Source organism: Pseudochaenichthys georgianus, unplaced genomic scaffold (genome assembly GCF_902827115.2).
Source record: "Pseudochaenichthys georgianus unplaced genomic scaffold, fPseGeo1.2 scaffold_1077_arrow_ctg1, whole genome shotgun sequence".
Lineage (NCBI taxonomy): Eukaryota > Metazoa > Chordata > Actinopteri > Perciformes > Channichthyidae > Pseudochaenichthys > Pseudochaenichthys georgianus.
In genome coordinates this window covers 13024-37320 of record NW_027262039.1, presented here as the reverse complement: position 1 = coordinate 37320, position 24297 = coordinate 13024, and the positions used below count along the sequence as shown (strand labels likewise).

General features: G+C 49.3%; 1 protein-coding gene across 1 annotated transcript in view; it reads left to right on the top strand.

Moving 5' to 3' along the window:
- Nucleotides 1–24297, top strand: part of LOC117440624 (spectrin beta chain, non-erythrocytic 1-like) — a 45813-nt gene that overhangs the window by 10526 nt on the left and 10990 nt on the right. Inside the window, 13 exon segments of the mRNA XM_034076861.1 lie at nucleotides 1253–1342; nucleotides 1419–1691; nucleotides 2031–2161; nucleotides 4857–5061; nucleotides 6030–6404; nucleotides 8838–9082; nucleotides 15268–15406; nucleotides 20634–20718; nucleotides 22502–22698; nucleotides 22949–23055; nucleotides 23139–23177; nucleotides 23732–23812; nucleotides 23814–23939. Of these exon segments, the coding sequence (XP_033932752.1) occupies nucleotides 1253–1342; nucleotides 1419–1691; nucleotides 2031–2161; nucleotides 4857–5061; nucleotides 6030–6404; nucleotides 8838–9082; nucleotides 15268–15406; nucleotides 20634–20718; nucleotides 22502–22698; nucleotides 22949–23055; nucleotides 23139–23177; nucleotides 23732–23812; nucleotides 23814–23939 (2093 nt within the window).

Here is a 24297-nt window from a genome sequence, read left to right as displayed (position 1 = left end):
TACCCGTTCAGGTATACCCGCTCAGGTGTACCCGCTCAGGTGTACCCGTTCAGGTGTACCAGCTCAGGTGTACCCGTTCAGGTGTATCCGCTCAGGTGTATCCGCTCAGGTGTACCCGTTCAGGTGTACCCGTTCAGGTGTACCCGTTCAGGTGTACCCGTTCAGGTGTACCCGTTCAGGTGTATCCGTTCAGGTGTACCCGTTCAGGTGTACCCGTTCAGGTGTACCCGTTCAGGTGTACCCGCTCAGGTGTACCCGCTCAGGTGTACCCGCTCAGGTGTATCCTCTCAGGTGTACCCGCTCAGGTGTACCCGTTCAGGTGTACCCGTTCAGGTGTATCCGCTCAGGTGTATCCTCTCAGGTGTACCCGTTCAGGTGTATCCGCTCAGGTGTATCTGTTCAGGTGTATCCGCTCAGGTGTATCTGCTCAGGTGTACCCGTTCAGGTGTACCCGTTCAGGTGTACCCGTTCAGGTGTATCTGTTCAGGTGTACCTGTTCAGGTGTACCTGTTCAGGTGTATCCTCTCAGGTGTATCTGCTCAGGTGTACCTGTTCAGGTGTACCCGCTCAGGTGTACCCGCTCAGGTGTACCCGTTCAGGTGTACCCGCTCAGGTGTACCCGTTCAGGTATACCCGCTCAGGTGTACCTGCTCAGGTGTATCTGCTCAGGTGTATCCTCTCAGGTGTACCCGCTCAGGTGTACCCGTTCAGGTGTACCCGCTCAGGTGTACCTGCTCAGGTGTATCTGCTCAGGTGTACCTGCTCAGGTGTACCTGCTCAGGTGTATCCTCTCAGGTGTACCCGCTCAGGTGTACCCGTTCAGGTGTACCTGCTCAGGTGTATCTGTTCAGGTGTATCCTCTAAGGTTTATCCGCTCAGATGTACCCGCTCAGGTGTATCCGCTCAGGTGTATCTGCTCAGGTGAATCTGCTCAGGTGTATCCGCTCAGGTGTACCCGTTCAGGTGTATCCTCTCAGGTGTATCCTCTCAGGTGTACCCGTTCAGGTGTATCCTCTCAGGTGTATCCTCTCAGGTGTATCCGCTCAGGTGTACCTGCTCAGGTGTACCCGTTCAGGTGTATCCGCTCAGGTGTATCCGCTCAGGTGTATCTGTTCAGGTGTATCCTCTCAGGTGTACCCGCTCAGATGTACCCGCTCAGGTGTATCCGCTCAGGTGTATCCGTTCAGGTGTACCTGCTCAGGTGTATCCTCTCAGGTGAACGTCAGGTGACTAACACACTGTGTGTCCTCAGCTGTGGGTGCAGGAGAGGATGGCCGTGGCCACGTCCTCAGACCACGGGAACAACCTGCAGACGGTGCAGCTGCTTATCAAGAAGAACCAGGTCAGAGCGCGTTCAGGAACATCTGAACCAGGATCAGTTCCACATCATGTCTCATGTATGTAAACATGGTCCTCAGACGCTGCAGAAGGAGATCCAGGGTCATCAGCCTCGTATCGACGACATCCTGGAGCGCAGCGTCAGCCTCCTGAAGGATGAGTCCTCGGAGGCGACCCGCGGGCGTCTGGCGGCGCTGCAGGAGCTGTGGGCTCAGCTGAAGGAGGAGGCGCAGCGACGCCTCGACCGCCTGCAGGAGGCGCACCGAGCACAGCAGTACTACTTCGACGCTGCCGAGGCCGAGGCCTGGATGAGCGAGCAGGAGCTGTACATGATGTCTGAGGAGAAGGCCAAGGTGAGGTCACATGACACACTGCGACCACCTGATGTAGCCTCCCTCTTTCCGGGGTACGGAAATGTGAGATTTGAGGAAAAAGTGCGAAATCTTTGAAAAAAGTCAGAAATGTTGAGATTTTGAGAGAAAAAAATCAGAAATTTGAGGAAAAAAATCAGGATTTTTGGATTTTTAGAAAAAAAGACAGTATTTTGAGAAATGTCTGAAAAGATTGAGATGTGTGTGTGTGTGTGTGTGTGTGTGTGTGTGTGTGTGTGTGCGTGTGTGTGCGTGTGTGCGTGTGTGTGTGTGCGTGTGTGCGTGCGTGTGTGTGTGTGCGTGTGTGTGTGTGTGTTCCAGGACGAGCTGAGTGCGGTCACCATGCAGAAGAAGCATCAGATCGTGGAGCAGGCGGTGGAGGATTACGCTGAGGCGGTGCACCTGCTGTCCAAGACCAGCAGAGGCCTGGTGGCCGAGGCGCACCCCGAGAGGTCGCCATGCTACCATTATTACTTCTATATTCTCTCAGTGTTCAGGACCTCTCGGATAAAGAGGATGCTATAGGTGTTGTTATGTATCTGCCTTCTCTGCCAGGTCTTCATCGTAACACAAAGTCACTGAGTTGCTGTAATGCATTCAGCCTTAACAAACGTTCAGTCATGAAACAGACCTGACCTGCTTCGCATTCACTTCAATGGTAAACGGACTGTACTCATATAGCGCTGTATCCAGACTTTAAGACCCCTCATAGCGCTGTATCCAGACTTTAAGACCCCTCATAGCGCTGTATCCAGACTTTAAGACCCCTCAAAGCGCTGTATCCAGTCTTTAAGACCCCTCAAAGCGCTGTATCCAGACTTTAAGACCCCTCAAAGCGCTGTATCCAGTCTTTAAGACCCCTCAAAGCGCTGTATCCAGTCTTTAAGACCCCTCAAAGCGCTGTATCCAGTCTTTAAGACCCCTCAAAGCGCTGTATCCAGACTTTAAGACCCCTCAAAGCGCTGTATCCAGTCTTTAAGACCCCTCAAAGCGCTGTATCCAGTCTTTAAGACCCCTCAAAGCGCTGTATCCAGACTTTAAGACCCCTCAAAGCGCTGTATCCAGTCCTTAAGACCCCTCAAAGCGCTGTATCCAGTCTTTAAGACCCCTCAAAGCGCTGTATCCAGTCTTTAAGACCCCTCAAAGCGCTGTATCCAGTCTTTAAGACCCCTCAAAGCGCTGTATCCAGTCTTTAAGACCCCTCAAAGCGCTGTATCCAGTCCTTAAGACCCCTCAAAGCGCTGTATCCAGTCCTTAAGACCCCTCAAAGCGCTGTATCCAGTCTTTAAGACCCCTCAAAGCGCTGTATCCAGACTTTAAGAGACCCCTCAAAGCGCTGTGTCCAGTCTTTAAGACCCCTCAAAGCGCTGTATCCAGTCTTTAAGACCCCTCAAAGCGCTGTATCCAGACTTTAAGAGACCCCTCAAAGCGCTGTATCCAGTCTTTAAGACCCCTCAAAGCGCTGTATCCAGACTTTAAGACCCTCAAAGCGCTGTATCCAGACTTTAAGAGACCCCTCAAAGCGCTGTGTCCAGTCCTTAAGACCCCTCAAAGCGCTGTATCCAGTCTTTAAGACCCCTCAAAGCGCTGTATCCAGTCTTTAAGACCCCTCAAAGCGCTGTATCCAGACTTTAAGACCCCTCAAAGCGCTGTATCCAGTCCTTAAGACCCCTCAAAGCGCTGTATCCAGTCTTTAAGACCCCTCAAAGCGCTGTATCCAGTCCTTAAGACCCCTCAAAGCGCTGTGTCCAGTCCTTAAGACCCCTCAAAGCGCTGTATCCAGTCTTTAAGACCCCTCAAAGCGCTGTATCCAGTCTTTAAGACCCCTCAAAGCGCTGTATCCAGTCCTTAAGACCCCTCAAAGCGCTGTATCCAGTCCTTAAGACCCCTCAAAGCGCTGTATCCAGTCTTTAAGACCCCTCAAAGCGCTGTATCCAGTCCTTAAGACCCCTCAAAGCGCTGTATCCAGTCCTTAAGACCCCTCAAAGCGCTGTATCCAGTCTTTAAGACCCCTCAAAGCGCTGTATCCAGTCCTTAAGACCCCTCAAAGCGCTGTATCCAGTCTTTAAGACCCCTCAAAGCGCTGTATCCAGTCTTTAAGACCCCTCAAAGCGCTGTATCCAGTCTTTAAGACCCCTCAAAGCGCTGTATCCAGTCTTTAAGACCCCTCAAAGCGCTGTATCCAGTCCTTTAAGACCCCTCAAAGCGCTGTATCCAGTCTTTAAGACCCCTCAAAGCGCTGTGTCCAGTCTTTAAGACCCCTCAAAGCGCTGTATCCAGTCTTTAAGACCCCTCAAAGCGCTGTATCCAGTCTTTAAGACCCCTCAAAGCGCTGTATCCAGTCTTTAAGACCCCTCAAAGCGCTGTGTCCAGTCTTTAAGACCCCTCAAAGCGCTGTGTCCAGTCTTTAAGACCCCTCAAAGCGCTGTGTCCAGTCTTTAAGACCCCTCAAAGCGCTGTATCCAGTCTTTAAGACCCCTCAAAGCGCTGTATCCAGTCCTTAAGACCCCTCAAAGCGCTGTATCCAGTCTTTAAGACCCCTCAAAGCGCTGTATCCAGTCCTTAAGACCCCTCAAAGCGCTGTGTCCAGTCTTTAAGACCCCTCAAAGCGCTGTATCCAGTCCTTAAGACCCCTCAAAGCGCTGTATCCAGTCTTTAAGACCCCTCAAAGCGCTGTATCCAGTCCTTAAGACCCCTCAAAGCGCTGTATCCAGTCTTTAAGACCCCTCAAAGCGCTGTATCCAGTCCTTAAGACCCCTCAAAGCGCTGTGTCCAGTCTTTAAGACCCCTCAAAGTGCTTTACAGACTACATGCACACAGAGCAGTGCACCTGACTCTAGGACCTGACATTCACACCGTTGGCCACGCCATCGGGAGCAACTCAGGGTTCAGTATCTCGCCCAAGGATACATCGACATGTTGACTGCATGGGATCCAACCCACAACCTTCTGGTTGAAAGACGACCGCACTCCCTCGCAGCCACAGTCGCCGTAATAAAATGCATTTCAAAATATTATAATATATTATGTATAACAGGAATGTGTGTGTGTGTGTGTGTGTGTGTGTGTGTGTGTGTGTGTGTGTGTGTGTGTGTGTGTGTGTGTGTGTGTGTGTGTGTGTGTGTGTGTGTGTGTGTGTGTGTGCAGTGAGAGGATCAGCATGCGTCAGTCTCAGGTGGATAAGCTGTATGCAGGTATGAAGGACCTATCAGAGGAGAGGCGGGGCCGACTGGATGAGAGGCTCCGCCTCTTCCTGCTGAACAGGGAAGTGGACGAGCTGGAGCAGTGGGTGGCTGAGAGGGAGGTGGTGGCAGGAAGTCATGAACTGGGACAGGACTACGAGCATGTTACTGTACGTACACACACACACACACACACACACACACACACACACACACACATGTTGATGCATGACTGCAGTATACAATGACTTTGTAGACTGCAGGGTAGCTGGTGGATTCACTCCAGGTGGAACTAAAGTCTGATTCAACACTTATTATATTTACCATCATTCATCCAGATCTGTGAAGTAACTAAAGGGATTAAATACATGTAGTGAGTAGAAGTACACCATGTACCTCTGAACTGTAGAGGAGTAGAAGTACACCACGTACCTCTGAACTGTAGAGGAGTAGAAGTACACCATGTACGTCTGAATTGTAGAGGAGTAGAAGTACACCATGTACCTCTGAACTGTAGAGGAGTAGAAGTACACCATGTACCTCTGAACTGTAGAGGAGTAGAAGTACACCATGTACCTCTGAACTGTAGAGGAGTAGAAGTACACCATGTACCTCTGAACTGTAGAGGAGTAGAAGTACACCATGTACCTCTGAACTGTAGAGGAGTAGAAGTACACCATGTACCTCTGAACTGTAGTGAGTAGAAGTACACCATGTACCTCTGAACTGTAGTGGAGTAGAAGTACACCATGTACCTCTGAACAGTAGAGGAGTAGAAGTACACCATGTACCTCTGAACTGTTGTGCAGTAGAAGTACACCATGTACCTCTGAACTGTAGTGCAGTAGAAGTACACCATGTACCTCTGAACTGTTGTGCAGTAGAAGTACACCATGTACCTCTGAACAGTAGAGGAGTAGAAGTACACCATGTACCTCTGAACTGTTGTGCAGTAGAAGTACACCATGTACCTCTGAACTGTAGTGCAGTAGAAGTACACCATGTACCTCTGAACTGTAGTGACGTAGAAGTACAGAGTAGCATGAAATGGAAATATTCAAGTACCTCAAAATTGCACTTAAATACAGTACTTGCGTAAATGTACTTAGTTACTTTACACCACTGATTTTATTTGCAGATGCTGCAGGAGCGTTTCCGGGAGTTCGCCCGCGACACGGGGAACATCGGTCAGGAGCGCGTGGACACGGTGAACCGGCTGGCGGACGATCTGATCAACGCGGGGCACGGCGACGCGGCCACGGTGGCCGAGTGGAAGGACGGGCTGAACGAGGCGTGGGCCGACCTGCTGGAGCTCATCGACACCCGCACGCAGATCCTCGCCGCCTCCTTCGAGCTGCACAAGTTCTACCACGACGGCAAGGAGATCCTGCTGCGCATCGTGGACAAACAGAAGAAGCTTCCGGAGGAGGCGGGGCGCGACCAGAACACCGTGGAGACGCTGCAGAGGATGCACTCGGCCTTCGAGCACGACATCCAGGCGCTGGGGACGCAGGTACGACCCCCCGGGGTCCGGGTTAAAGTATACATTCACCCGACCTGCGACTGTCAGTCTGAGGTCGCTGCTAGACGTCGTGTTGAAAGCTCACGCAGGGCGGCGGCGCTGCGGCGCGGGAGGCTAGACCTTCCCTAACATGTGTGTCACTGCATCCTGGTGAAATACAAGTATCATGTTTAATGTCTGTGTCTTTGACATCAGCGCTGCTAGCAGCCGCCTGTGTCCTGTGTGCTACGAAGCCACTGTGTCCTGTGTGCTACGAAGCCACTGTGCCCTGTGTGCTACGAAGCCACTGTGCCCTGTGTGCTACGAAGCCACTGTGCCCTGTGTGCTACGAAGCCACTGTGCCCTGTGTGCTACGAAGCCACTGTGCCCTGTGTGCTACGAAGCCACTGTGCCATGTGTGCTACGAAGCCAGTTCCACAGACCCTGGATCTCTCAGAGTTATCTTCACTAGCCCGAACAAACGAGATCTCGCTAAGCGGTCCCACGACGCTGGTTATCAACTCGGTGAATCAAGCCAGGGCTTCTCTCCAGCTGAGAGCGCGTTCACGTGAAAGGGGCGGGGCTAGCTACATTCAACCAATCACAAACAGGGACAAGTGTACTGACAGCGCAGCGTCATACTTCATTGATGAAAAGTAAACTGATATTAGACAAATATGAACTTTAAACATCCGTGACTTAAACACTTGATCCAGTTTCAGTCTGTGCTCCTCTACTGAGAGTCTACAGTGAGCCTGTTGAGCTGTTAGAGCCATGAGGGGCAGAACCCGATCCTGCCCCTCCCTCTCCCTGTCTGAGTGAACGGTGACTGTAAAAAATACACTGAGCATGCTCAGAGTATTTTCCTATTTAATGTGTGGCAACAAAATAATGACCATAGGGGCATAGAGCTGCCATCCCCACCATACGTCATCTCACATCACTCAGAGCTGATTGGCTGTAAGTACGTGTGCCGCGAAAAGTGTGGTGAGTGAAGAGGAGGAGAGAGAGCTGCAGTGAGCGTCCTAAAACCAGGAAGTAAGCTGCGCATGGCTTCCCTCCACCTAAAAACAAGGAGATTTCTCCAAAGGATTTTAGAAAATAGCTCCAAATAAGATCTGTGGGAAACGTAGCTGTTTGATAAATGTTTTGTTCAGCCAGATAATATCCACATGTCTACCCTACTTTTATCATTTTCTAATCATAAATCTATTGATTAGATTTATGATAGACTTTTGAAACTACAAGAACATAAGGAGGACTTTTACAAAAAAGTAATAGAGATGTTTGTCCAGAAGGATAGCATGGACTTCATCTTCAAGTCAAGGTGAGACCGCCATGTTATTGAAGATGGGATCTTACTAAGAGAGAACAATTCAATATCTAAATGATAAAACTACACTTTCTGGGAATCCTTCTGTTGAACTGTCTGTTTAACATTAATCGAAGCATAAGTGCGACACGTCGGCGTCTTCTCTGCATACGGCAGTTTAAACTGTATTTCCTTTCTCCTGTAATATGACTTGATAGATTTAAACTCCGCACACTGAGCTCTGATTGGTCAGCAGGCGGTGCTTTCACTGAGTTGATCTACATGACATTACATTTAGCTGAGGCTTTTATCCAGAGCGACTCACAATAAGTGCGTTCGACCAGGAAGACACAACCTTGAAGAAAACAGAATCATAAAGTATATCAGGTTTCATAGAGCCAAACATTTCAAGTGCTCCTCAACTGGCTTTAGAGGAGCCAGCCCTTTGTTAGTATATAAGTGCTTTGTTAGCAGTTCTCTCCTCGAGGTGGAGTCGAAGGAGATGAGTTCCAAGGGTCCAAGAGGGGGGAGGGGCTTTGGGAGGGGTAGCCAGAGATGAAGTCGGCCTGAGGAACAGCTGACTGCAGTTCCACAGGCCCCTGGAACTAGATGCTGGATGTCAGTGGAGCACGTGGGATAGACGGGAGCAGGCCGGGTGTATCGATCAGGAGATACACGGGGCCAGTGGTACCTGAGAGGAGACACATTCTATTCTATTCTATTTCTATTGACGCCGGAGGCGGGCAGCATCAGGTAAAACAAGTCAGCCTTCCCAGACCTGAGCCTCACGCGCCGCCATGTGTTCACAGATGATGCCTCATTACTCTGGGTCATCAGAAAGTAGTTCCCTGACAGCACGTCATTCCCTCTGTGCGCCCTCAGAGCTGTCACTCAAACAGAGACTCGCTCAGCATCTTTAAAGTCATATATATACCGTAACTAGTATTACGTAGGAGTTTTAGTAGGAGTTTTAGTAGTTGTTGTTGTTGTTGTAGTAGTAGTTATTGTTGTAGTAGTAGTCGTTGCAGTAGTCGTTGTTGTTGTTGTTGTAGTTTTTCATTCCAAAAATGTCCAAAATATCTGAAAAATGACCGTGGGTTTGCTGAGTAACGCTGACCTTTGAACCTCTGCAGGTGCGGCAGCTGCAGGACGACGCGGTGCGCCTGCAGGCGGCGTACGCGGGGGATAAAGCTGATGACATCCAGCGGAGGGAGCAGGAGGTCCTGGAGGCCTGGAGGTTCCTGCTGGAGGCCTGCGACGCCCGGAGGCTGAGGCTCATCCACACCGGGGACAAGTTCAGGTTCTTCAGCCTGGTGAGGGACCTCATGCTGTGGATGGAGGACGTGATCTGGCTCATCGAGGCCCAGGAGAACCCCAGGTACCCCCTAATCTAACACGCAGGAGTACAACACAGATGTATTTATAGAGCACTTTAAGACCTCCAGACCAAAGTGCTGTACAGTCAGATAAACAAATACACATACGAAAAGTAGTGCAGGGAGGACTCATAATGCTGACTCAGATCAGGGTTCAGGACTCATAATGCTGACTCAGATCAGGGTTCAGGACTCATAATGCTGACTCAGGGTTCAGGACTCATAATGCTGACTCAGGGTTCAGGACTCATACTGCTGACTCAGGTCAGGGTTCAGGACTCATAATGCTGACTCAGGTCAGGGTTCAGGACTCATAATGCTGACTCAGGTCAGGGTTCAGGACTCATAATGCTGACTCAGGGTTCAGGACTCATAATGCTGACCCAGGTCAGGGTTCAGGACTCATAGTGCTGACTCAGGGTTCAGGACTCATAATGCTGACTCAGATCAGGGTTCAGGACTCATAGTGCTGACTCAGGGTTCAGGACTCATAATGCTGACTCAGGTCAGGGTTCAGGACTCATAATGCTGACTCAGGGTTCAGGACTCATAGTGCTGACTCAGGGTTCAGGACTCATAATGCTGACTCAGATCAGGGTTCAGGACTCATAGTGCTGACTCAGGGTTCAGGACTCATAGTGCTGACTCAGGTCAGGGTTCAGGACTCATAATGCTGACTCAGGGTTCAGGACTCATAGTGCTGACTCAGGTCAGGGTTCAGGACTCATAATGCTGACTCAGGGTTCAGGACTCATAATGCTGACTCAGGTCAGGGTTTAGGACTCATAGTGCTGACTCAGGTCAGGGTTCAGGACTCATAATGCTGACTCAGGTCAGGGTTCAGGACTCATAGTGCTGACTCAGGTCAGGGTTCAGGACTCATAATGCTGACTCAGGTCAGGACTCATAATGCTGACTCAGGGTTCAGGACTCATAGTGCTGACTCAGGTCAGGGTTCAGGACTCATAATGCTGACTCAGGGTTCAGGACTCATAATGCTGACTCAGGTCAGGGTTCAGGACTCATAATGCTGACTCAGGGTTCAGGACTCATAATGCTGACTCAGGGTTCAGGACTCATAGTGCTGACTCAGGTCAGGGTTCAGGACTCATAATGCTGACTTAGGGTTCAGGACTCATAATGCTGACTCAGGTCAGGGTTTAGGACTCATAATGCTGACTCAGGTCAGGGTTTAGGACTCATAATGCTGACTCAGGTCAGGGTTTAGGACTCATAATGCTGACTCAGGTCAGGGGTCAGGACTCATAATGCTGACTCAGGTCAGGGTTTAGGACTCATAATGCTGACTCAGGGTTCAGGACTCATAATGCTGACTCAGGGTTCAGGACTCATAGTGCTGACTCAGGTCAGGGTTCAGGACTCATAATGCTGACTCAGGGTTCAGGACTCATAATGCTGACTCAGGTCAGGGTTTAGGACTCATAGTGCTGACTCAGGTCAGGGTTCAGGACTCATAATGCTGACTCAGGTCAGGGTTCAGGACTCATAGTGCTGACTCAGGTCAGGGTTCAGGACTCATAATGCTGACTCAGGTCAGGACTCATAATGCTGACTCAGGGTTCAGGACTCATAGTGCTGACTCAGGTCAGGGTTCAGGACTCATAATGCTGACTCAGGGTTCAGGACTCATAATGCTGACTCAGGTCAGGGTTCAGGACTCATAATGCTGACTCAGGTCAGGACTCATAATGCTGACTCAGGTCAGGGTTCAGGACTCATAATGCTGACTCAGGTCAGGACTCATAATGCTGACTCAGGTCAGGGTTCAGGACTCATAATGCTGACTCAGGTCAGGACTCATAATGCTGACTCAGGTCAGGGTTCAGGACTCATAATGCTGACTCAGGGTTCAGGACTCATAATGCTGACTCAGGTCAGGGTTCAGGACTCATAATGCTGACTCAGGGTTCAGGACTCATAATGCTGACTCAGGGTTCAGGACTCATAATGCTGACTCAGGGTTCAGGACTCATAATGCTGACTCAGGTCAGGGTTCAGGACTCATAATGCTGACTCAGGGTTTAGGACTCATAATGCTGACTCAGGGTTCAGGACTCATAATGCTGACTCATGTCAGGGTTTAGGACTCATAATGCTGACTCAGGTCAGGGTTCAGGACTCATAATGCTGACTCAGGGTTCAGGACTCATAATGCTGACTCAGGGTTTAGGACTCATAATGCTGACTCATGTCAGGGTTTAGGACTCATAATGCTGACTCAGGTCAGGACTCATAATGCTGACTCAGGGTTCAGGACTCATAGTGCTGACTCAGGTCAGGGTTTAGGACTCATAATGCTGACTCAGGTCAGGACTCATAATGCTGACTCAGGGTTCAGGACTCATAGTGCTGACTCAGGTCAGGGTTCAGGACTCATAATGCTGACTCAGGTCAGGACTCATAATGCTGACTCAGGTCAGGGTTCAGGACTCATAATGCTGACTCAGGTCAGGACTCATAATGCTGACTCAGGTCAGGGTTCAGGACTCATAATGCTGACTCAGGGTTCAGGACTCATAATGCTGACTCAGGTCAGGGTTCAGGACTCATAATGCTGACTCAGGGTTCAGGACTCATAATGCTGACTCAGGGTTCAGGACTCATAATGCTGACTCAGGTCAGGGTTCAGGACTCATAATGCTGACTCAGGGTTTAGGACTCATAATGCTGACTCAGGGTTCAGGACTCATAATGCTGACTCAGGTCAGGGTTCAGGACTCATAATGCTGACTCAGGGTTCAGGACTCATAATGCTGACTCAGGGTTCAGGACTCATAATGCTGACTCAGGTCAGGACTCATAATGCTGACTCAGGGTTCAGGACTCATAGTGCTGACTCAGGTCAGGGTTTAGGACTCATAATGCTGACTCAGGTCAGGACTCATAATGCTGACTCAGGGTTCAGGACTCATAGTGCTGACTCAGGTCAGGGTTCAGGACTCATAATGCTGACTCAGGGTTCAGGACTCATAATACTGACTCAGGGTTTAGGACTCATAATGCTGACTCAGGGTTCAGGACTCATAATGCTGACTCAGGTCAGGGTTCAGGACTCATAATGCTGACTCAGGGTTCAGGACTCATAATGCTGACTCAGGGTTTAGGACTCATAATGCTGACTCATGTCAGGGTTTAGGACTCATAATGCTGACTCAGGTCAGGACTCATAATGCTGACTCAGGGTTCAGGACTCATAGTGCTGACTCAGGTCAGGGTTTAGGACTCATAATGCTGACTCAGGTCAGGACTCATAATGCTGACTCAGGGTTCAGGACTCATAGTGCTGACTCAGGTCAGGGTTCAGGACTCATAATGCTGACTCAGGTCAGGACTCATAATGCTGACTCAGGTCAGGGTTCAGGACTCATAATGCTGACTCAGGTCAGGACTCATAATGCTGACTCAGGTCAGGGTTCAGGACTCATAATGCTGACTCAGGGTTCAGGACTCATAATGCTGACTCAGGTCAGGGTTCAGGACTCATAATGCTGACTCAGGGTTCAGGACTCATAATGCTGACTCAGGGTTCAGGACTCATAATGCTGACTCAGGTCAGGGTTCAGGACTCATAATGCTGACTCAGGGTTTAGGACTCATAATGCTGACTCAGGGTTCAGGACTCATAATGCTGACTCATGTCAGGGTTTAGGACTCATAATGCTGACTCAGGTCAGGGTTCAGGACTCATAATGCTGACTCAGGGTTCAGGACTCATAATGCTGACTCAGGGTTTAGGACTCATAATGCTGACTCATGTCAGGGTTTAGGACTCATAATGCTGACTCAGGTCAGGACTCATAATGCTGACTCAGGGTTCAGGACTCATAGTGCTGACTCAGGTCAGGGTTTAGGACTCATAATGCTGACTCAGGTCAGGACTCATAATGCTGACTCAGGGTTCAGGACTCATAGTGCTGACTCAGGTCAGGGTTCAGGACTCATAATGCTGACTCAGGTCAGGACTCATAATGCTGACTCAGGTCAGGGTTCAGGACTCATAATGCTGACTCAGGTCAGGACTCATAATGCTGACTCAGGTCAGGGTTCAGGACTCATAATGCTGACTCAGGGTTCAGGACTCATAATGCTGACTCAGGTCAGGGTTCAGGACTCATAATGCTGACTCAGGGTTCAGGACTCATAATGCTGACTCAGGGTTCAGGACTCATAATGCTGACTCAGGTCAGGGTTCAGGACTCATAATGCTGACTCAGGGTTTAGGACTCATAATGCTGACTCAGGGTTCAGGACTCATAATGCTGACTCAGGTCAGGGTTCAGGACTCATAATGCTGACTCAGGGTTCAGGACTCATAATGCTGACTCAGGGTTCAGGACTCATAATGCTGACTCAGGTCAGGACTCATAATGCTGACTCAGGGTTCAGGACTCATAGTGCTGACTCAGGTCAGGGTTTAGGACTCATAATGCTGACTCAGGTCAGGACTCATAATGCTGACTCAGGGTTCAGGACTCATAGTGCTGACTCAGGTCAGGGTTCAGGACTCATAATGCTGACTCAGGGTTCAGGACTCATAATACTGACTCAGGGTTTAGGACTCATAATGCTGACTCAGGGTTCAGGACTCATAATGCTGACTCAGGTCAGGGTTCAGGACTCATAATGCTGACTCAGGGTTCAGGACTCATAATGCTGACTCAGGGTTTAGGACTCATAATGCTGACTCATGTCAGGGTTTAGGACTCATAATGCTGACTCAGGTCAGGACTCATAATGCTGACTCAGGGTTCAGGACTCATAGTGCTGACTCAGGTCAGGGTTTAGGACTCATAATGCTGACTCAGGTCAGGACTCATAATGCTGACTCAGGGTTCAGGACTCATAGTGCTGACTCAGGTCAGGGTTCAGGACTCATAATGCTGACTCAGGTCAGGACTCATAATGCTGACTCAGGTCAGGGTTCAGGACTCATAATGCTGACTCAGGTCAGGACTCATAATGCTGACTCAGGTCAGGGTTCAGGACTCATAATGCTGACTCAGGGTTCAGGACTCATAATGCTGACTCAGGTCAGGGTTCAGGACTCATAATGCTGACTCAGGGTTCAGGACTCATAATGCTGACTCAGGGTTCAGGACTCATAATGCTGACTCAGGTCAGGGTTCAGGACTCATAATGCTGACTCAGGGTTCAGGACTCATAATGCTGACTCAGGGTTCAGGACTCATAATGCTGACTCAGGTCAGGGTTCAGGACTCATAATGCTGACTCAGGGTTCAGGACTCATAATGCTGACTCAGGGTTCAGGACTCATAATGCTGACTCAGGTCAGGACTCATAATGCTGACTCAGGGTTCAGGACTCATAGTGCTGACTCAGGTCAGGGTTTAGGACTCATAATGCTGACTCAGGTCAGGACTCATAATGCTGACTCAGGGTTCAGGACTCATAGTGCTGACTCAGGTCAGGGTTCAGGACTCATAATGCTGACTCAGGGTTCAGGACTCATAATGCTGACTCAGGGTTTAGGACTCATAATGCTGACTCAGGGTTCAGGACTCATAATGCTGACTCAGGTCAGGGTTCAGGACTCATAATGCTGACTCAGGGTTCAGGACTCATAATGCTGACTCAGGTCAGGGTTCAGGACTCATAATGCTGACTCAGGGTTCAGGACTCATAATGCTGACTCAGGGTTCAGGACTCATAATGCTGACTCAGGGTTCAGGACTCATAATGCTGACTCAGGTCAGGGTTCAGGACTCATAATGCTGACTCAGGGTTCAGGACTCATAATGCTGACTCAGGGTTCAGGACTCATAATGCTGACTCAGGTCAGGACTCATAATGCTGACTCAGGGTTCAGGACTCATAGTGCTGACTCAGGTCAGGGTTTAGGACTCATAATGCTGACTCAGGTCAGGACTCATAATGCTGACTCAGGGTTCAGGACTCATAGTGCTGACTCAGGTCAGGGTTCAGGACTCATAATGCTGACTCAGGGTTCAGGACTCATAATGCTGACTCAGGGTTTAGGACTCATAATGCTGACTCAGGGTTCAGGACTCATAATGCTGACTCAGGTCAGGGTTCAGGACTCATAATGCTGACTCAGGGTTCAGGACTCATAATGCTGACTCAGGTCAGGGTTCAGGACTCATAATGCTGACTCAGGGTTCAGGACTCATTCTCCTGTGTGTTCCAGAGACGTGTCGTCGGTGGAGCTGCTGATGAATAACCACCAGGGCATCAAGGCGGAGATCGATGCTCGTAACGACAGCTTCACGACCTGCATCGAGCTCGGGAAGTCGCTGCTGGCCCGGAAACACTTTGCTTCTGAGGAGGTGAGCGGGGCTAAAGGGTGGAGAGGTTACACGACAGGTCGTTGAATAGCTCAGCTGGAGGGATGGACCATGTTCTGGAGCTGTGTCCCCCAGAGGAGGGACCATGTTCTGGAGCTGTGTCCCCCAGAGGAGGGACCATGTTCTGGAGCTGTGTCCCCCAGAGGAGAGACCATGTTCTGGAGCTGTGTCCCCCAGAGGAGGGACCATGCTCTGGAGCTGTGTCCCCCAGAGGAGAGACCATGTTCTGGAGCTGTGTCCCCCAGAGGAGGGACCATGCTCTGGAGCTGTGTCCCCCAGAGGAGGGACCATGTTCTGGAGCTGTGTCCCCCAGAGGAGGGACCATGTTCTGGAGCTGTGTCCCCCAGAGGAGGGACCATGTTCTGGAGCTGTGTCCCCCAGAGGAGAGACCATGTTCTGGAGCTGTGTCCCCCAGAGGAGGGACCATGCTCTGGAGCTGTGTCCCCCAGAGGAGAGACCATGTTCTGGAGCTGTGTCCCCCAGAGGAGGGACCATGCTCTGGAGCTGTGTCCCCCAGAGGAGGGACCATGCTCTGGAGCCGTGTCCCCCAGAGGAGGGACCATGTTCTGGAGCTGTGTCCCCCAGAGGAGGGACCATGTTCTGGAGCTGTGTCCCCCAGAGGAGGGACCATGCTCTGGAGCTGTGTCCCCCAGAGGAGGGACCATGTTCTGGAGCTGTGTCCCCCAGAGGAGGGACCATGCTCTGGAGCTGTGTCCCCCAGAGGAGGGACCATGCTCTGGAGCTGTGTCCCCCAGAGGAGGGACCATGCTCTGGAGCTGTGTCCCCCAGAGGAGGGACCATGTTCTGGAGCTGTGTCCCCCAGAGGAGGGACCATGTTCTGGAGCTGTGTCCCCCAGAGGAGGGACCATGCTCTGGAGCTGTGTCCCCCAGAGGAGGGACCATGCTCTGGAGCTGTGTCCCCCAGAGGAGGGACCATGTTCTGGAGCTGTGTCCCCCAGAGGAGGGACCATGCTTTGGAGCTGTGTCCCCCAGAGGAGGGACCATGTTCTGGAGCTGTGTCCCCCAGAGGAGGGACCATGCTCTGGAGCTGTGTCCCCCAGAGGAGGGACCATGTTCTGGAGCTGTGTCCCCCAGAGGAGGGACCATGCTCTGGAGCTGTGTCCCCCAGAGGAGGGACCATGCTCTGCATGTCATTCCCTCTGTTTCCCCTCAGAGCTGTCACTCAAATAGAGGTACCTGTGGCCCAACATCTTTCAAATAATATATATATAATGTAACAAAGTGGATAATTTAACTAGTAGTGGTAGTTGTAGTATTACATTACATCCCATTGAGCTGAGGCTTTTATCCAAAGCGACTCACAATAAGTGCGTTCGACCAGGAAGACACAACCTTGAAGAAAACAGAATCATAAAGTACATCAGGTTTCATAGAGCCAAACATTTCAAGTGCTGCTCAGCTGGCTTTAGAGGAGCCAGTCCTTTGTTAGTATATAAGTGCTTTGTTAGCAGTTCTATCCTCGAGGTGGAGTCGAGAGAGATGAGCTTCAGTCTGGAAGGTGTGTGAGCTTTCTGCTGTCCTGATGTCAATGGGAGCTCATTCCACCATCTTGGAGCCAGGACAGCAAACCCACGTGTTCCTGCTGATGGAACTTGGGTCCCCCTCGCAGCGAGGGTGCAGCGAGTCGTCTGGCTGATGCAGAGCGGAGTGCACGTGCTGGGTGCACGGTTTAACCATGTCCTGGATGGAGGAAGGGCCAGATCCATTCACAGCATGGTACGCAAGCACCAGGGTCTGGAAGTGGATTCTAGCAGTTACCGGAAGCCAGTGGAGGGAGCGGAGGAGCGGGTGGTGTGGAACATTCGACACTCTCTTTTTTCTGCTCTCACGGTCATGGCCTTTCTCCATGGAGATATTTTCTTCCCAGTCACTTCCTTTACCCTAGTTGGAGCAATGGCATCTATAACATTTTTAATTTTTGAATTAAAATGATCTACCAGCTCATCTACTGAGGTGTTAGCAGGGGCAAGTGTGGAAGAAACATCCTGAGTAAACATTTTTTACTCTAGTGTTTTCAGTTAAACATCGCTTTGTGGTTACCTCTTTCTGAACACTTGTGTGAACAGAAATAGAGCTCTCAAAGAACACACAGGAATGGTCAGAGTGCGCAACATCAGTCACCACGACCTCAGAGATATTCAGACCCTTCCATCCATCTTCTCCCGCTTATCCGTGGTCGGGTCGCGGGGGTAGCAGTTCCAGCAGAGAGCCCCAAACTTTCTTTTCCCATATTCAGACCCTTTGAGATCAGTAAGTCCAGAGTGTTCCCCTTATTGTGCGTGGGCTCCGTCACATGCTGAGTCAGTCCATAGCTATCAAGAACACAACACAGTTCTTTGGCCCCTCTGTCCCGGGGGTTCAGAACAGTTCTTTAGCCCCTCTGTCCTGGGGGTTCAGAACAGTTCTTTAGCCCCTCTGTCCTGGGGGTTCAGAACAGTTCTTTAGCCCCTCTGTCCCGGGGGTTCAGAACAGTTCTTTAGCCCCTCTGTCCTGGGGGTTCAGGACAGTTCTTTAGCCCCTCTGTCCTGGGGGTTCAGAACAGTTCTTTAGCCCCTCTGTCCTGGGGGTTCAGAACAGTTCTTTAGCCCCTCTGTCCTGGGGGTTCAGAACAGTTCTTTAGCCCCTCTGTCCTGGGGGTTCAGGACAGTTCTGTAGCCCCTCTGTCCTGGGGGTTCAGAACAGTTCTTTAGCCCCTCTGTCCTGGGGGTTCAGAACAGTTCTTTAGCCCCTCTGTCCCGGGGGTTCAGAACAGTTCTTTAGCCCCTCTGTCCTGGGGGTTCAGGACAGTTCTTTAGCCCCTCTGTCCTGGGGGTTCAGAACAGTTCTTTAGCCCCTCTGTCCTGGGGGTTCAGAACAGTTCTTTAGCCCCTCTGTCCTGGGGGTTCAGAACAGTTCTTTAGCCCCTCTGTCCTGGGGGTTCAGGACAGTTCTTTAGCCCCTCTGTCCTGGGGGTTGTCAACATGGATGTTAAAATCACCAACACTGACTAGACGGTCAAAGTCAACACACACTATAGACAGCAGTTCAGTGAAGTCATCACAAAGCTTGCTCAGTATTTGGGTGGTCTGTAGATATTTAGGAACAGAGCTCGAGAGGAGCATTTCAGCTGAAGGGCCACATGTTCAAAAGAATCAAAGTTTCCATACGATGTCTTCCTGCATTGAAGGGAATCATTGAACAGAATAGCAACTCCACCTCCTCTCTTATGCATTCTTTCCTGACTCATGAACTAAAGTTGGGAGGGGTTGATTCCATAAGAACAGCTGCACTGTTATTTTGTTCAATCCAAGTTTCTGTTAAAAACATAAAATCCAGATTGTGCTCAGCGATAAAATCATTGATTAAAAACGTTTTTCCTGCCAAAGACCTGACATTTAATAAAGCTAGTTTAAGTTCGTTAAACACACTATCAGTCAGGTGTTTGTAACGAGCTGTGGCTGACATGGAATCACTGCTACATTAGATAAACTCACACAAGCTTTGAGTGCTTCCTGTATCTAAGATGATTCACCGCTCTTAATCTGTTACCTATCAACACAGATATCGGCAAAGCTACTACCTAGTAGTAGTAGTAGTAGTAGTAGTAGCAGTAGTAGTAGTAGCAGTAGTAGTAGTAGTAGTAGTAGTAGTAGTAGTAGTAGTAGTAGTAGTAGTAGTGGTAGTAGTAGTAGTAGTAGTAGTAGTAGTAGTAGTAGTAGTAGTAGTAGTAGTAGTAGTAGTAGTAGTAGCAGTAGTAGTAGTAGTAGTAGTAGTAGTAGTAGTAGTAGTAGCAGTAGTAGTGGTAGTAGTAGTAGTAGTAGTAGTAGTAGTAGTGGTAGTAGTAGTAGTGGTAGTAGTAGTAGTAGTAGTAGTAGTAGTAGTAGCAGTAGTAGTAGTAGTAGTAGTAGTGGTAGTAGTAGTAGTGGTAGTAGTAGTAGTAGTAGTAGTAGTAGCAGTAGTAGTAGTAGTAGTAGTAGTAGTAGTAGTAGCAGTAGTAGTAGCAGTAGTATTATCACCAGTTGCAGTAGTAGTAGTAGTAGTAGCAGTAGTAGTAGTAGTAGTAGTAGTAGTAGTAGTAGTAGTAGTAACAGTAGTAGTAGTAGTAGTAGTAGTAGTAGTAGTAGTAGCAGTAGTAGTAGTAGTAGTAGTAGTAGCAGTAGCAGTAGTAGTAGTAGTAGTAGTAGTAGTAGTAGCAGTAGTAGCAGTAGTAGCAGTAGTAGTAGTAGTAGTAGTATTAGTAGTAGTAGTAGTAGTAGCAGTAGTAGTAGTAGTAGTAGTAGTATTAGTAGTAGTAGTAGTAGTAGTAGTAGTAGTATTAGTAGTAGTAGTAGTAGTGGCAGTAGTATTATCACCAGTTGCAGTAGTAGTAGTAGTAGTAGTAGTAGTAGTAGTAGTAGTAGTGGTAGTAGTAGTAGTGGTAGTAGTAGTAGTAGTAGTAGTAGTAGCAGTAGTAGTAGTAGTAGTAGTAGTAGTAGTAGCAGTAGTAGTAGCAGTAGTATTATCACCAGTTGCAGTAGTAGTAGTAGTAGTAGTAGTAGCAGTAGTAGTAGTAGTAGTAGTAGTAGTAGTAGTAGTAGTAGTAGTAGTAACAGTAGTAGTAGTAGTAGTAGTAGTAGTAGTAGTAGTAGTAGCAGTAGTAGTAGTAGTAGTAGTAGTAGCAGTAGCAGTAGTAGTAGTAGTAGTAGTAGTAGCAGTAGTAGCAGTAGTAGCAGTAGTAGTAGTAGTAGTAGTATTAGTAGTAGTAGTAGTAGTAGTAGCAGTAGTAGTAGTAGTAGTAGTAGTATTAGTAGTAGTAGTAGTAGTAGTAGTAGTAGTATTAGTAGTAGTAGTAGTAGTGGCAGTAGTATTATCACCAGTTGCAGTAGTAGTAGTAGTAGTAGTAGTAGTAGTAGTAGTATTAGTAGTAGTAGTAGTGGTAGTAGTAGCAGTAGTAGTAGCAGTAGTATTATCACCAGTTGCAGCAGTAGTAGTAGTAGTAGTAGTAGTAGTATTAGTAGTAGTAGTAGTAGTGGTAGTAGTAGCAGTAGTAGTAGCAGTAGTATTATCACCAGTTGCAGTAGTAGTAGTAGTAGTAGTAGTAGTAGTAGTAGTAGTAGCAGTAGTAGTAGTGGTAGTAGTAGCAGTAGTAGTAGCAGTAGTATTATCACCAGTTGCAGCAGTAGTAGTAGTAGTACTCGTAGTACTTCTCTAACCCTTGTGTTGTCCTCAGATCAAGGAGAAGCTGCTGCAGCTGACGGACAAGAGGAAGGAGATGATCGATAAGTGGGAGGACCGCTGGGAGTGGCTGAGACTGGGTGAGCGGGAGGAAACAGGAAGTCTCACAGACAGGAAGGAAAACTCCAAATGTAGAAACAGATGAAGAATCTAACGAGGAGAAGCTGCATTATAATAAAAAAGTCTTCAAAGTCTTAAAACAATCATCAATTAAGAAGCATTTTAAAAGATTGACAGGTATTTGTGAGTTAACAAGAAAAAAGGTAGAGAAAAAGTATGAATAATATAAAGCTGCAGGCTGGCAGCTGATTGGACGCTGCAGGCTGGAAGCTGATTGGACGCTGCAGTGATGACTCAGCGTCACTATCTTCAGGCGCTCGCTGCCCTTTAACGAGACGCTGAGCAGATTTGAATTATAGATTGGATCTCCTCACACTTCACACACACTACTACACACAACGTGTTCATAGAAACCTGAATATTACAAAGCACCTCAGCCGGGTGCAGAGACTCTAACTCATACGAGGAGTGAAGCAGGTAGGACCCAAACGCAGATAATACTGATAATACCTTTATTTCAAGGGCTAACATATCACATGGACAAACAAAACACTCCACGGTGAACTCCGTCACCAACAAAAGACGAACCGACACTGAACACAGGAAGAGACAAGACTAAATACAGGGAGGGGTAATCACAAGACGAGAAACAGCCGGGCAGGGGAGGAGAAACACAAGGGCCACAGGTGAACACAATCAGACAACTAGACACCAGGGAAACTGACGACAGGAGGAGAAACACAGGGGCCACAGGTGAACACAGTCAGGCAACTAGACACCAGGGAAACTGACGACAGGAGGAGAAACACAAGGGCCACAGGTGAACACAGTCAGGCAACTAGACACCAGGGAAACTAACGACAGGAGGAGAAACACAAGGGCCACAGGTGAACACAATCAGACAACTAGACACCAGGGAAACTAACGACAGGAGGAAAACACAGGGGCCACAGGTGAACACAGTCAGGCAACTAGACACCAGGGAAACTGACGACAGGAGGAGAAACACAAGGGCCACAGGTGAACACAGTCAGACAACTAGACACCAGGGAAACTAACGACAGGAGGAGAAACACAAGGGCCACAGGTGAACACAATCAGACAACTAGACACCAGGGAAACTAACGACAGGAGGAGAAACACAGGGGCCACAGGTGAACACAGTCAGACAACTAGACACCAGGGAAACTAACGACAGGAGGAGAAACACAAGGGCCACAGGTGAACACAATCAGACAACTAGACACCAGGGAAACTAACGACAGGAGGAAAACACAGGGGCCACAGGTGAACACAGTCAGACAACTAGACACCAGGGAAACTAACGACAGGAGGAAAACACAGGGGCCACAGGTGAACACAATCAGACAACTAGACACCAGGGAAACTAACGACAGGGAGGAGAAACACAAGGGCCACAGGTGAACACAATCAGGCAACTAGACACCAGGGAAACTAACGACAGTAGGAGAAACACAGGGGCCACAGGTGAACACAATCAGACAACTAGACACCAGGGAAACTGACGACAGGAGGAAAACACAGGGGCCACAGGTGAACACAATCAGACAACTAGACACCAGGGAAACTGACGACAGGAGGAAAACACAGGGGCCACAGGTGAACACAATCAGACAACTAGACACCAGGGAAACTAACGACAGGAGGAGAAACACAGGGAGAAGGACCAGACAAGAAACCAGGAGGAAAACGTGACAGGGAGAACAGCAAAACACCCAGACCTAGACATAAAAAACGTGACATGACATGAGAATCGTGACACTAACCCCTGTCCCCCCTCAGTGCTCGAGGTGCACCAGTTCTCCCGGGACGCGGGCGTGGCCGAGGCCTGGCTGCTGGGCCAGGAGCCCTACCTGTCCTCCAGGGAGGTGGGCTACAGCGTGGACGAGGTGGAGAAGCTCATCAAGCGCCACGAAGCCTTCGAGAAGTCTGCTGCCACCTGGGAGGAGAGGTTCTCCGCCCTGGAGAGGCTCACCACGGTCAGAACACACCTTACATACTGTATATAGTACTACACTATATATATATATATAGCACTGAAACACCTCCTCTGTCCTGTTCTGGACATTGTCTGGATCAAAAATGTAGAGAAAGAATTATATTTAATAATATGATTCAACAGAAAAAGGGATGTATTTATTGTACTCTCCCTGCAGTGTGCATTACAGCTGATCCTCACATGCCCCCCCCCCTCCATATAATAACATTAATATATATATCCCCCCCCAGATGGAGCTGCTGGAGGTGCGCCGGCTGCAGGAGGAGGAGCTTCAGAGGAGGAGACCCCCCCCCTCCCCCTCCCCCGAGCCTCAGCAGGAGGAAGCTCAGCAGCAGAGGTTTTCAAAAATAAAACACCATGTGTACTTCCTGTTTCCAGAGTAAAGGCGTTCAGTAACAGGAAGTGTTTGTGTCTCTGCAGCGTCACTCAGAACGGACTGCCCTCCGACCCAGAATCCCCCCCGGTCAGTACCACACCTTTATGTATTACCTTTATTTATTCTGGAATTAAACGTGTGTTGTTTTGATAAAATACATTTGAATTGTTCCTAAATATTAGTGTTACAGCTCTTCACATAATATATATATATTGTTAGGGTTAGGGGGTTAGCCGCTACCCGCCGAACTTGGAGTCCATCAGATGAAGTACGGAGAGGGAAAACTGGATTAATAGCGTTTTCCCAACGCCAAATTCAAAATGGCCGACTTCCTGTATGTTTTTTTATACACCTCCAAGAGGCTTTTGTTTCGTCCCCGCACTTTAGATTTACGTAGCGATTTTCGTTAGTTTAAAAGAAAGTGGGGGAGTTTATGTCAAAAACGGAAGTGGGCGTGGCCTGCACATTTGTTTTGGTGATTGTTCATATATGTTGCGGGGGTCAAAAGTGCGTTGTGTGTGTTTTGCACGACTATTAAATTGATCCTATATCAGTCATGCGAGTTGTAGTGACGCGCATCTGCCGTCATGACCTCTGGTCTAAGACCCTCATAATGACTGTGTGTGTGTGTGTGTGTCAGGAGGGGGTGGTCGCCCCCCCCCATGGTGAACGGTGACGGCGGCTCTAAGGACCCGAGCCCCGGCAGCTCACCCCCCCCCCTCCAGGAAGAAGAGCAGCCAGGCCTCCACGCTGCCCCCCCACACCCCCGATGCCGGGACCCTGCTGGAGGGGAACCTGCACCGGAAACACGAGTGGGAGGGGCCTAACAAGAAGGCCTCCAACAGGTAAACACAGAGAAACACACGAGTGGGAGGGGCCTAGCAAGAAGGCCTCTAATAGGTAAACACAGACACACACACGAGTGGGAGGGGCCTAACAAGAAGGCCTCCAACAGGCAAACACAGAGAAACACACGAGTGGGAGGGGCCTAACAAGAAGGCCTCCAACAGGTAAACACAGAGAAACACACGAGTGGGAGGGGCCTAGCAAGAAGGCCTCTAATAGGTAAACACAGACACACACACGAGTGGGAGGGGCCTAACAAGAAGGCCTCCAACAGGCAAACACAGAGAAACACACGAGTGGGAGGGGCCTAACAAGAAAGCCTCCAATAGGTAAACACAGACACACACACGAGTGGGA